Source organism: Balaenoptera borealis (assembly GCF_965194805.1).
Source record: "Balaenoptera borealis genome assembly, chromosome: 5".
Classification (NCBI taxonomy): domain Eukaryota; kingdom Metazoa; phylum Chordata; class Mammalia; order Artiodactyla; family Balaenopteridae; genus Balaenoptera; species Balaenoptera borealis.
The window spans coordinates 46,078,932-46,093,011 of record NC_138862.1 but is presented as its reverse complement, the minus strand read 5'-3'; the positions used below and the strand labels follow the sequence as shown (position 1 = coordinate 46,093,011).

Sequence of the window (14,080 nt, the reverse complement as noted above, 5' to 3'; positions counted from 1 at the left end):
CCAAAGGTACAGGAGGAGGGGCAGGCTGACAGCCACTCTCAGAAATGGCCTGAGATGTAGATTTTCTAGGAAGCATTAGAGCTTCAACTTCAGGGCCTCTCCCTTGCAGGCCACTTACCATTTCTGTTCTGAATAAATCTGCAAGTTCATATCTAATTTATGTACCCATCATTTTTCATTTCTTTTCTTAGAGTCATCTCCCCAGATTGTAAAAGTGCAGACCCCACAAGACCTGGATCCACCCTGACTGACAACCTGAATGAACAGCAACTTTGGTAGGTGGGCTGGGTCAGCCAGGACATCCAGCCTGAAAATAACTGCCTTGGAGCAAACAGCTCTAGAATAAACAAGATGTCAAATCAAAATACAAAAAAACCCTATTAGTTTTAGTCACTTGTCATAAGCAGGCAGTGGTCTCAACCAGTCAAACTTGCTGGTTTAATTAGGTTTCTTCTGAAAGGAAAGTGGGCTCAAATTGTTATGGTCATCTGGTCCACCTTCTCTAGGCCACATGTTCTGAACACATGGCAGCCCTTCTCTCCCAGCGGGCTCTTCTCCCAGACCACTGCCTGCTACTACATACTGGACACAGTCCACTGTCTTCTCTTATTTGAGAGAAACTACTATTATTACATGGAGAGAGAAAAGAAGGAGTAAGAGTACCATCAGACCAAGCAACAGCAGCAGTGGGGGAATAAAAAGCAACTGTGCAACTCTGTCCTACAAGAGTGACTGAAGCAGGCCAAGCCCTTGTCCCATACTTACAGGCCACTTTTTACCCACACAGACTGGGTGTAGAAGTGCAGGTCCTTGTTCAGAACAGAGTTCACAGCCTCTTCTAGATGTAACTCTCTCCCCTCACAATGTTCCAGAGCAAAAAGGCTAATGGAGGGTTCTTCAAAAACCTAACAGCACAGAAAAGAGAAAACATCACCATACACAGTGGCCACATCTCAGTGACATCCCAGTTAGAACGTAGGGTACCCTGGATCCACTGTTTCATATGCAGTTTACTGCTCTACCCTCTAATGGCCTTACAGTCAAAGTGGCAGTGGTGAGACTAGATTCCATAAATAATTTTTATTCAATTTTTTTGTAAATTAAAATTGAAATTTTAAAAAAGGAGTCTTGCTGTCATAATAAAAATGGAGACCTGGTTCCAATTACATATTAAGGTCTGGTTGTGCTGTAATACAGACCGCATTTTTGGTCCTGCCAATGCTTTTAGCTGGCCATAGAATAAACACAGAATGGAACAGCACTCTCATTTCCCAGGAGGTCACAGGAGCAGTCACTGAGAATACAAGACTTCTTGGCTCTAGGCTCTTAAGTATTCCCCCAACCCTCATGTCAGACAAGAATAGAATCAACTTTGCTCTTTCTCATTCATTGGTATATACAAGACACCATGTTAGGCAACTTTTGGGGGATGAGAAATCAAAACAAGTCACCATCCTTATGTTTGGGGCATTACTAACTAGAAGCTAAACTAGGAGAATTGCACAGATATTGGAATGTAATCCAGGGCAGAGAAGGATATGCCCTATGCAGAGAAGGATATGCCCTATGAAAGTACCCAGGGGAAGCCCAGACTCTTTTTAGCAGAAGGGTGCAGGAATCAAGGAAGCTTCACAGACATGGTAGTGTAGGAGCTCAGTCTCAAAAGATGCCATGGATCTGGAGAGGCCTATGGAGAATAAAGGGAAGGCACTCTGTGCAAAGATGGGAGACAGACACGCATGGGCCATGTTAGGGAAACAGCAGGTAGACCTATGTAGCTAGAACACAGAGTCCAACAAGAAACAGTGCCGAGCGCTCCCGCTGTTTGCTACTGTGTATTGAGTTGCCTGCTTCTCTTTCACACTGACAGGGCAGAGACAGATTTATTGCCAACAGGGAGTCCTTGAAGGCTTTTGGGCAGAGGAGTAGGAAGGGGCTGAACTATGTGTAAGTTGGTACATGAGAAGCAGAGCACTGGGGGCAGAGACTGTGGACGTTCAGAGAACAGTAAATAAACAGTCCAACAACCAGCTCTCACAAGTGACCTGCAGATATACTTCCATAAGAGCAAAATGACTTATCAAAGCATTATTCCTGGCAGCAGTGTTTGGAATAGCAAAGGATGGAGCATGACTTAAACGTCCATCAAGTGGGCACGGGTTAAGTAAATTATGGAGGAATTCTATACAGCTGTACAAAAGAATGAGATTGTTATGAAAGATCTCTAAGATATGTTCTTTAGTGGCAAAGACAAAGTTAAGAGTAGTGCAGAAGAGCATATTTCTTATGCTGCCATTTGTGTAGAGAAGGGAAAATTTATGTACACACACACACATATATAACATGTGCTTTATACACATTAAAATTTTTCTAAAAAAATCAATAGAAAACTACTCCATGGCGAATGTGTCTGTCAGGAAACTAGGATCTGAGAAGATAAAAAGAACAAGTGGGAGCAAAGGTTTTCACTGCATGCCTTTTGGTACTTTTTGATTTTTGAACCATGGAAATATTTATTCAAAAATTTAAACTGGTAATTATTATGCCTATGTTTGCATGTAAATGTGTTTGCATATATTTTTCTTTAAATGGACTTCAGAAAACTTATCTGGCAACAACATGAGTGAAGAAAAGAAAGAATGCAAGTATCAGTACAGGGGAAGAATCCTCCAGGCCAAAGAAGAAGAGTCAGACCTAAAACAGGAGCCGGGTGGGGGGGGTTGGAAGGTTAGGATTGGCGAATAAGGGATGGCCAGAAAAACTATCGCAGTGATGAGAGAGACCAAGTGAGACAAACAGATGGAATGAGAAAGTGAGAAAAAACATGTGCGAGAGTGTGGCCGGGGGCACGATGGTACACAGTCGACCCGTGAACAACAAGGGTTTGAAGTGCACGGATCCACTTGTACAGGGATTTTTTTCAATAAATACGTACTACACAGTCTGAGGTTGGTTGAATCCTTGGATGTGGAACCATGGAAATGGAGGGCCACCAGTAAAGGCACACGCCGATTTTCAACTGGGCGGAGGGTCGGCACCCCTAACCCCCATGTTGTTCAAGAGTCAACACTAATTTGTCATATATAAGAAAATCTGGAGAGGATATATGCCCCGCAGCTAAGAACTTATATTGAGAACTGGAGGTTTGAAGGTTGAGATAGAGGCAGGATAATCCTAACAGAAATGTCCAATGAACACTGGACCTTCTGATCTGGAGTTCAGGGAGAAGATCGAATGTAGGGATGATAATTTGGGAACTCTCAGAATCTGGGTAATAACTGGAGCCAGTTATGGGTAAGAAAATGGAAATGACAGGAGGACAGAACTGTGCTGACAAACGAAGGGGGTGGTGATGAAAGGCAGGCCTGTGGAGGTGACTGAAGAATGAACTAGGAGAGAGGAGCCAAAAGAGGACATATCACAGAAGTAAAGGAGAAAGAAAATTATAAGGAAGAGCTGGCCACAGTATCAAATACTTTTGTAATGTCGAGGAAGAGGGTGACTGCGACGAGGCTACTTGGGTTTGGCGATCAGGGGGCAGCTGGTAACCAATGAGAGAGCTCACTGAGCCACATGCAGGAAATGAGGGGCAGAATCTAGGCTGCAAGGGCTAAGGAATAAGCGGGAAGAGATTGTAGACAGGGCATACAGGCTATTTTTTAGAGAAGTTTGGTAAAGAGGAGGGAAATAGGCGGCTGGTTCACGTGGCAGGCACGGTGGAAGGTGGCGGCATAATGGGAAGAATCTGAATGACGCAAGACAAGAGGGGTGGTTCTAGGGAAGAAGGCGGAGGTTCAATCCACTATCCCATCAGTTCAGAACCCCTGACTGGAATCAGTCCATGAGGAAAAGGATCGCTTTGAAAAGGATGAACTATGCTTCCTCTGAAATACAAGGAAAGACAGAGAAAGGATACCGAGAAATTTCCAGGTTTCTAAAATAGGTAAAACGTGTTGTAATTTTCTCTTTATGTTATGTGGCAAAGGTTGCCTGTGGATCACGGAAGGTGTGAAGCACTGTCCAATAGAACTTCCTGCAGTGATAGCAATATTGTATACCTGTATCTTCAGTATGGTAGCTACTAGACATACGTGGCCATTGAGCATTTGAAATGTGGCTCGTGTGACCAAAGTGAATTTGTTGTATTAATTTTAATTAAAAAAACTACATGTGGCTAGTGCTATGGTATCAGATAGTGCAGATTGAGGGGTTAGAGGATGCTGGAAAAGAAGGTAAGCGTGGGCTTCCCTGGTGGCGCAGTGGTTGAGAATCTGCCTGCCAATGCAGGGGACACGGGTTCGAGCCCTGGTCTGGGAAGATCCCACATGTCGCAGAGCAACTAGGCCCGTGAGCCACAGCTACTGAGCCTGCGCGTCTGGAGCCTGTGCTCCGCAACAAGAGAGGCCGCGATAGTGAGAGGCCCGCGCACCGCGATGAAGAGTGGCCCCCACTTGCCGCAACTAGAGAAAGCCCTCGTGCAGAAACGAAGACCCAACACAGCCAAAAATAAATAAATAAATAAATAAACCCAAAGTTTAAAAAAAAAAAAAAAAGAAGGTAAGCGTCACTGTGTGCAGTGAGACAGTAAGCTAAGCATAAAAAAGCTGCCCGGGAGCACTGCTTTTCCTTCAGTAAACAACATAAACTGGGTCAGGAATGGAAATTCATCTCAAGTCACTGAGTTCCTGAGTGACTGCAGACAAGATCAGGCTTCTCTTCTGCTATCTGCAAAATAAAAACGGGAAGCATCCCAACAATTTATAGAAGAAATGTCCTTATAGGAGGGTCCAGAACAGCAGTAGTTTAGAAATGCAGCCAATAGCAGGCTCTAAATTACCCACTAAAACCGGTGACCGAAAATTAATGGACAGTCAAAATCCACAGATAAGCCCCTGACTTTATTGCTGGACTTTTCCCAACATTCTCACCCTTCAGCTAATGAAAAAGCATTTCAGCTCACCTCTACTTGTTGAGTTACTAATTAGCAAGGAAGGGCAGACAGGCAAGGAGCCTGGGCTGGGCTCATGATCAGTCGTCAGCAACTCTCTCCTCAGTAAGGAGTTTGCTGTGCTAAGAGTGGCACTTACATCACAGGCATTTAACGCTGACATGAGGTGACTGTTTCATATTCCACAGGGAAAACTTAAAATCTTATGTGAGGATATAATTTAAGTGCTAAGTGATATTCTAAGAAAACAGGTCCTGTGTACATTTTTCATCTTCCTTTGGTGGAATGTCCACAAAGGCGTTTTTTATTTTATTTTCTTTCTTTCAAAGGCATTTTTTAAAAGACTACCATTATCACTCAAATTGCATCAAATTCACTCCCCATTTCAAAGACAATCTAGCAATTCTATACCTAGAAATTTATCTTACGATAACAATGCAAAATCTGATGGAGGGGATCTCAAAAATTGTTTTAAAAATGATGATGCAGGAAGACTGAGAAAAAAATTGCAGAAAATGACTGAGGATATTTTTACGAGTTTACATAAATCAGTAAGGATCCTCTAAGAGACCCAATACATAAATGGGCAAAGAACACAAACCAACAGCATTAACCAAGAAGGAAATATGACTAACAGGTATGGACAAACCTCCCTCCTTTCCATTAACAACAACAAGATATCATCATGTGGTCCCATCTATCAAACTTTTCATTTGCGAACATCTATTGTCTCTAAGCTTAAAGTCATTCCCTCTTTAGAGGTTTGATATATATATTTAACTTGACTTTTCTCTATTTAAATTATTTTTACTTAAATGGTCTTAATTTATAAATACACAGTTGATCCTTGAACAACATGGGTTTGAACTGTGCAGATCCACTTGAACATGGATTTTTTTCCCAATAAATTGAGTATCTGTATTTTCATTTTACAGTTCTTTAAATTAAATAAGCGATGGGGAAAGTTTGTGTTCATTAGAGATCACAATATATGGAATCAAAAGAACTGGGTTTGAGTCCTGATTCTATCCAAATTGTTTCACCTTCCTGCCCTTGGGTGAGACATTTATCAGTTCCTTTGTTTAGAGGCAGAAATAGCAGTATGTAGATTTTCCACTGCCTATAAGGGGGTGGAGAGGGGGAGGTTAGCACCCCTAAACCCCTGTGTTGTTCAATGGTCAACTGTACTTAAATTTATAACTGTACTCGATTTATAAATGTACCTAAAGGTTAGGAAGATTAGGAAGGCAATCATTCAGAAATAAAGAGCACTGAAGAACTATGTTACAATCTTATTTTTCTGATACATTTTCCAAATATGAAAGTAGGAAGAGTATATATAAACTACTAACAGTCCTTAAAAGTGAAGATGACAGAGTAATCTGAACTTTGCAAGGACAATAGAAACCACCAGAACTTAATTACAGTTTGAGCTCTACAAATCTCTTGGCCTCAGTCCATGCTAACTTAGAAGACAGCCAACCATTTGGGGCCACAGGCTCTTCTTAGGTGTCAGCAGGAACAGGACATTCCTGCTGGGTGAAGTCTAAGCCATGCAAAGAGGATACAGCTTCTAAAAGGAGGATGTGGTTAAGAAAGGAAAAGAATACTTAAACTGTATAAATGAAAAGAAAACTTATCACTCCATCAACTAAAGTAATATTTTAAATGACAATAATAGTAATAACTAACATACATGACACTTAATATGTGCTGGGCATCATATATACATACACACACACACAAACTATATAGAAGGGATTGTGAATGGATGGATGGATGGATGGATGGATGGATGGATATATATATATGTATATATACATGTACGTATATATACATATATATGTATATATACATGTGTGTATGTACATATATATGTATATATAGGTGTGTATATATATGTATATATAGGTGTGTATATATATATCCCAATTTTTTTTAACCTAATTCATTTGGCAACAAAATCTGATCTGAATAAGTAGAAAACTATTTACAATATTTATCGAACTTGTGTAGCCATGATTATATTTTGCTACAGCAACAGAAATGTGTTCAACTATGGGGTGTTGCCCAGAACCTCTCTGGAGTTATTGTCTTATATGCTATCTATGAACCATATTACTGTTTAAAATGGGAAATATTCCAAATCCCAAAATATATTCATGTTAGGAAGTGTAGAACTGTATTCACTCCTTTAATCCATGCAACTTTCCTTTGACATGGGTACCATTATTATCCCCACTTTACAGATGAAGAATGAAGGCACAGGTCACATACAGTAAATAAAAGAGCTGGCATTTGAAACTAGACAGAATGGCCTCAGAGGCTGTGTTCTTAACCCTTCCACTATAGTTCTAAAATGTTCTAAGTAATTTTATCATGTAGAATATTTTTGATTGGCATGTGTGACACATTATCTGAAGCAGTTGACTTCATCTTGCTCATCTGGGTAATATCTATGACCCCATTCTTACCTATCCCATCAACTTAACAAGTGTGTCCACCATCTAAATTTGAAGCTCTGAGACCTGGGCACAGGTACTCTGCTAGAAGAATTACATTTATATCAACACATCTTCAATATATATTGGATAAAATGTTTAAATCTAACTACTAATTTTTGACATTTATTAAAACTATACAGACTTGAATATGAGCTTGAATAGTATTTAACAATGGGGGTGAATCAGTTTCCCTAATCATCAATTGCATGAGTTTGCAAGATGGTAAAGAGAATATATGTACTTTATACATTTTTTCATTATTTTTTTTATCCATATAGCAAGTCTTTGAGGTGGAATGAAGTCTGTCAAATGGTCTTTTCCTAATTTTAAAGACGAAGCAAATATTGAATTATATTGGTGAGCTCAGTGTCAACATGAGACCAAGACTTCAATCTTTCACTCCAGGGAGTACATAAACTATAACTTGAAAGCACATAGTCAAAAGATGTTTGAAATGGAAATATGTTGGGGTCCTAGAAGCATGGTTTGTGTAATCACACAGAATATCTCTAGTTAGAGTCTGTGTTAGACTAAAAGGGGGGAGTTGGCAGGGGTGGGAGAGAGACCTCCGACAAAAACATAATGAAAGGGAACATCCGTTCAAAGACCACATTTACTGGAGAAAAAGAGGCCATTCTGGAAGTGAGAACAGAGGTGAAAATTACTTGGACAGTTTATTTATTGACTATTAACACTAAAAACAAAGCATCTGATACAATTTTGCCTTACTTCTCATTGCTTAGAAGAAAGAAGAAATTATTCAATTTTGCAAACATTTCTGAATTTTTCTTGCATGCCAGATAATTTGCCAAGTGCCTGGGATACTTAAACAAGTTCAAACGCTGAGATGGAAGGAAGCTCTTGAGCTCTGATCTCTAACAGGAAGTGTCCAAAACTTCCTTTCATGGTATACAAAGCCCTTCACGTTCTGATCTCCAAAGGGCTTTGCAGCCTCATCTGTCAGAGTAACAAAGTTAGCTATCATCTCTACTGCTTTTCAGCACTTTACATCCTTATCTGCCTTAACCAGATCTTTACTCTTCCAGGTATTTCCAGTTGCCAAGTCCAGGGGAATTCTTTTGCCCCATATCATCTGTCTCTGACATTTCCACCTTCCACTTTTTCCTGGCTCTTTCCCTTTGGGCAATAAACATGTTCATTTATTTACATACAAAAAAAACCCCCACAAAAAACCATAAAGACTTGTACATTAGCATTGTATAGTTCTTTGAGTTTCAAATCACTGCTTGTATGGAAAAGGTGTTGATATTACCTCAGGATGATGTTAGTTGGTTAGACTCTAAATATAACATGTTATTTTATTTTAAAAATATCTAGCAAACAGCCACTAAGAACAGCCATATCTGTACAGCCCAACAATATCACTTCACCCTAATCTTTGCCAAGTGAACCATGGCTAAAAAACTAAGAACAACTAGACTGAATTCAAGGAAAGTAACCATAATGTGCACCTCAAATACCATTCCAATCCAGAGAAATACCAAACAGTGTGCTGGCAAAAAGGTATCTGCAGTGATGAAAATTTAATAGAAGGCTCATAAATCTCGAATGAGACTCTAATCCAGAATCTTCTAAGCTTGGCCCATTTAAAAGAAATCACATAAATACTTTCAGTCTTATCAAATCTTAATGTTGCACAACAAATATTAATTCTTGTCTATGAGCTATTATAATATTATTGAGTGTTTTCATGTGCTAAAGGCTTCACATGCACTGGCTCATTTAATCCTCATTTTATTCGATGAGAAAGTTGAGGCACAGAGTGGTCAGAAACATGCCCAGGGTCACTCAGCTAACAAGCAATGGTCTGTCAGACTCTCAAACTAAACTCTTCTCCAGTGAACTATAATGCCCCTCATAAAAGCCTCTTTCACTTGGCTTAGAAAATCAGTTTCATCACAGGCCTACCTTTCTAACTGGTCTTCTTCCTTTAAAAAAAAAAGTTATAATACATTTCAAAAAGAATAAATAATATCTAGATGATCATGTATCTAGCACCCAGAAGTAATACATTTGAATTTTACTATATTTATATCAAATTGTATAGACAAGTAAAAACATAACATGTAGAGATGAATTTTAATTTCCCCCCCTCCCTAGAAGTAACCAATATGCTGAAGTTGTGAATCTTTATACATCCTTTGTTTTTAAATTTCACAGAAATATATCTTACTGTAACATCCTTAGCAACACATGAACCTCACTTAATATATTACATTTCCTTTTATGATTGTGCTGTACTGTAGTTTGTTTCATCCATCAATGCTGCAACAAACATCCTTATTTTTCCCTCATAGCAACTGATACTCCTTCCACTAGCTTTGTATGAATGATCCCACTTCTCTGCCACTAAACTAAACTTTGGTATTGTCAGATCTTCCAATGTTTGTATCTAAAGTAAGGTAATGCTACTTAATTACTATTTTATTCATAATTTGCATTTACTGGATCACTAGGGAGGTTTAACATCCTTTGTATGTCCTTAGCCATTTTCTCACATTTATGAACTGGCTATTCAGAGTCTCTGCTGATTTTTAAAATTTCAATTGATTTGAAAGAGTTCTTTTTATATTGTATACATTAAACCTTTGTAGCTTATAAGGGCTGAAAATATATTCTCCAGTCTGTGGCTTGCTGTGGTAGGCTCAATAATTATTGCTCCCCTACCACCATCCAAAAAGAGGTCTACATCCTAATCCTGGAACCTATGAATATGTTACCTGATATAGTGGAAGGGACTTTGCGAATGTGATTAAGAGTTAAGAATCTAGAGATGGGGATATCTGTCTGGATTATCCAGATAGAACTAATATAATCACATAGGTCCTTGTAAGAGACAGAGGATAGAGAACAGAAGTTGAAGTGATAAACTTTGAAGATGGAAGAGGGCCATGAGCCAAGGAATGCTGAAAAGCTTCCTCTAGAAGCTGGAAAAGGTAAAGAAACAGATTCGCCCCTAGTGTCTCCCAGAAGGTATGCAGTCTTGCCGACCCCATAATTTTACCCCAGTAAGACCTATTTTAGACTTCTCACCTCCAGAACTGTAGGATCATTTCTGTTGTTTTCAGCACTAAATTTGTGGTAACTTGCTACAGCAGCAACAGGAAACGCATACACTTGCCTTTTACTACTGACTTGTATGTTTTGCGTTTAAATCCATCCTACTCCAATATCATTAGCATAGTTTTCCATATTTTCTTCTGTTTTTTTCTTCCAGTTTTATTGAGACATAATTGACATACAGCACTGTACAGGTTTAAGGTGTACAGCACAATGATTTGACCTACATACACTGTGAAAGGAGGACCACAGTAAGTTTAGTGAGCACTCGTCATCTCATATAGATACAAAATGAAATTGGAAAAAATTGTTTTTTCCTTGTGATGAGAACTCTTAGGATTTACTTTCCTAACAACTTTCATATATAACATACAGCGGTGTTATTTCTATTTATCATATTACAAATTACATCTTTAGGATTGATTTATCTTATAACTAGAAGTCTGTACCTTTTGACTAACTGCCATCCAATTCCCCCTCCGCCACCCCCCACTCCCCGATAACCACAAATCTGACCTCTTTTTCTTTTTGACCTCTCTTTCTATGACTCTGTTTGTCTGTTTGTTTTTGAAGTATAATTGACCTACAACACCATGTTAGTTCCTGGTGCACAATATAGTGGTTCAGTATTTCTATACATTTCAAAACAATCACTGTGAAGTCGAGTTGCCATCTGTCACCTTACAAAGGTATCACGTAATTACTAACTATATGCCCGGCACTGTACATGTCATTCAGGTTTGTTTTTCACATTTAGGTTGCCGTTAATCCATCTGGAGTTTATTTTTGGTGTTTGGAATAAAGCAAGATTCAAATGGTATCTTTTTCCATGTAAAGGGCCAACCGTCTTTCGTAATAGCCCCACTGAAATGCTATTTCTGTCACCTTCCAAATTCCATTATTCACGTAGGTCAGTTTCTATGCTCTCCTATCCCACTCTTCTGTTGGTCTCTCCTTGCACTCACTATCTTAATTATTACTGATGAATAATGCAATATCTATATTTGGTAAGACAAGTGATCCTGCCTATTGTTCTTAAAAATAATCTTGGCTATTTTGAACCCCTATCTTTGCCAAATTAATTTTAGAAGGAGCTCATCATGTTTTACCACCACCCCTGCAAAAGACAAAAGATTCTGTAAGCATTCTGCCTGAAATTTTATTAATTTGGGGAAGACTAAAATATTTACAATATTGAGTCTTTTCATCTATAAAATCTCTCTCCATCTTTTATGTCCTTCAAGAAAGTTTTTACAATTTTCCTCATAAAGAACTAACTTGCATTATGTTAGATTTATTTCTAAGTATCCTATATTTTAATCGCTATTTATCTTGTAATTGGCAACTTTTAAAGATTTCTGTCTGTGGATATTCTTGACAATTTTGTTTCTTCCTTTATAACTTTTTTGGTTTTAATCTTATTAAAGTGCCTAGGACTCCAAAATAATGTTGAATAGAAGTGGTGATAGTAGAGACCATTGTCTTCTGCCTGAATTTAAAAGGAAATGCTTCAGATATCTCACTTGGAAGTATGATGTTTACTGGAGGTTTTTGTTGGCCTTCATGTTCAAAATGTACACAGTAGTTACTGCTATTAACTATATATGAGTTCATCTGAAAATTTAATAGTAACCAAACTCCTCTACACTTTATAAAGTCATTGCTTCCTTTCATCTGTGGCTGGATTTACAGTCATCTTCTATTTATAGCTGTACCCCTCCCTTATTCATTACTCTTGCACAGAATGAATTATTGTCTCGCCAATTCTTATTCTACCTTTTAAGATCATTTATGTCATCACAGTCATAAATTTCATTTGAACTTTTTCTGCAACCTCTTGTTACAATGTTTCTTTTGCTTTGCCTGCTTATAGCTACCAGGATTGGATTATACTTCAAAGGAGGCCAACTTCCATGCCAAGCCACCATGGAGACACTAAAGAAGTAATGAGAAGACTGCTGCTCCCATGGAAATGCAACAAAAGCAGGTTACCCCACACACTACTAGACCAATGCTTAAAACATTTTACTTAATGTTCCCCACCCACCTCTAGCCCCTCACCAACTGTTTTGGGGACTGTTATATGGCATAACCTTATTGAAAGCTAACATACCATCTTATTCCCTCAGACCATGTGAGGCCTAAGACTGGACACATTGCTTTTCATGTCCAATTAGGAATATGCCCAGGATACTGATTCTGTTGAAGTGGAGGCTGTCAAAGATGTAAAAATACCTGTTCTAACAGTTTCTTTACAGATGAGTTAACTGAGGTCAAAGTAAACTAGGTGATTTGTACAAGGTCACCCTAGTGAAAAGCAGAACTGTAAACTATGCTCGCAGCTCCTTTCACTGTAAAATGACTGCAAATTATGCATCCATGGACCTCTAGAATGTAACATATGTCTGCACAGATAGAATTCAGCCTGGAGCAAACTGTCATTTGCAAGACATACTGATCTTGTATGAAGATGAAGTGTTAGGATTCCTCAATATTATACCATTATGACACTTTAGCACTAAAAGTCACAGCATGTCTGGGAATGCCAACTACAAGCAACATCCTCATAATTCTGCAGTTTTAACTAATAAAAGCAAAAATCAAAAATTTAGCTCATATATACGTAAAGTTAACTCAACTGGACGTAACATTTCCCACAATGAATCCAGAATCACACTGGATTGTGGCATAGGCAGTAGTATTAACCAATCTATAGAAAAAGGCATATCAATTCCTAAGTAGGAACACAGTAGGGGGACAGGGGCCGTGAAAGTAATCAGAGAAGCAGGATAGATACAGGATAGTGTGTCTAGAATTTTCCAAGGAAAGGAGATACAGAATCTGGAGAATGCAAACAACTGGGGAGGTGGGGTGGGGGAGTCTCTTTTGTGGGGAATATTAGCCTAGGTAAACTACTCAAGACATCTACCTAATTTTATCCAAATCTTAAAATGTCTGATGACTAATTTCGTTTCCTGGGTTCTTCCAGAGAGGCAGAAAAATGCCCAGGACAGAATTCTCAAGTATTCTAGTCACTAGAATCCACCTACTACAAATTACCAGGTTGGCCTTCTGGTTTACCTATCAATCTCCTAGGTCTGATCAACTCAGGGTCTCAGGGCCACCAGGGTGAAGCATGGTTGACTTCACCAAGGAAATGTTACCTGTTGAGGCTGCTTCCTGGCCAGTTTGCAGATCTTTACTGGGATGCCCAACCTCACCTCATATTCCTTCCATTTCACCACCAAACCTACTGCCTAAACGTGGCTTCAACAAAGACCTTTCAAAGATTCAAAGCATACCTGGTAAAGGCATTAAGAAAACTTATATGCTCTCCTTACATAAACTGAATACACTCTTTAATCAGTTTTTGAAGTGAAAAGGCTATAGCTCTCAAATCCTTTCCAAGAGGCACCATTATCTACACTGCCTGGATTCCACAGGATGAAACCAGGGACATGCAACTGCACAGTTCAACGTATGTAGAGATGTTTCTTTTCTCTGTCTGTATTTTTACTCCTAATTTTAATTATTTATTTTTGACTTC

The 14,080-nt window shown here is 38.8% G+C and overlaps 1 protein-coding gene across 4 annotated transcripts in view; it reads right to left on the bottom strand.

Annotated features, from left to right (window-relative positions):
* Nucleotides 1–14,080, bottom strand: part of CRYBG3 (crystallin beta-gamma domain containing 3) — a 111,459-nt gene that overhangs the window by 16,796 nt on the left and 80,583 nt on the right. For 3 of the 4 annotated variants that reach the window (XR_014244697.1, XM_082392023.1, XM_082392024.1), the window contains exon 18: nt 766–905. The exons of the other annotated variant lie outside the window; for it this stretch is intronic. Coding sequence is in view for 2 of the 3 variants with exons in the window: in XM_082392023.1 (XP_082248149.1) it covers nt 766–905 (140 nt within the window). In the remaining variant the exon portion in view is untranslated. The remainder of the gene's footprint in view (nt 1–765; nt 906–14,080) is intronic. 4 annotated transcript variants of the gene reach the window in all.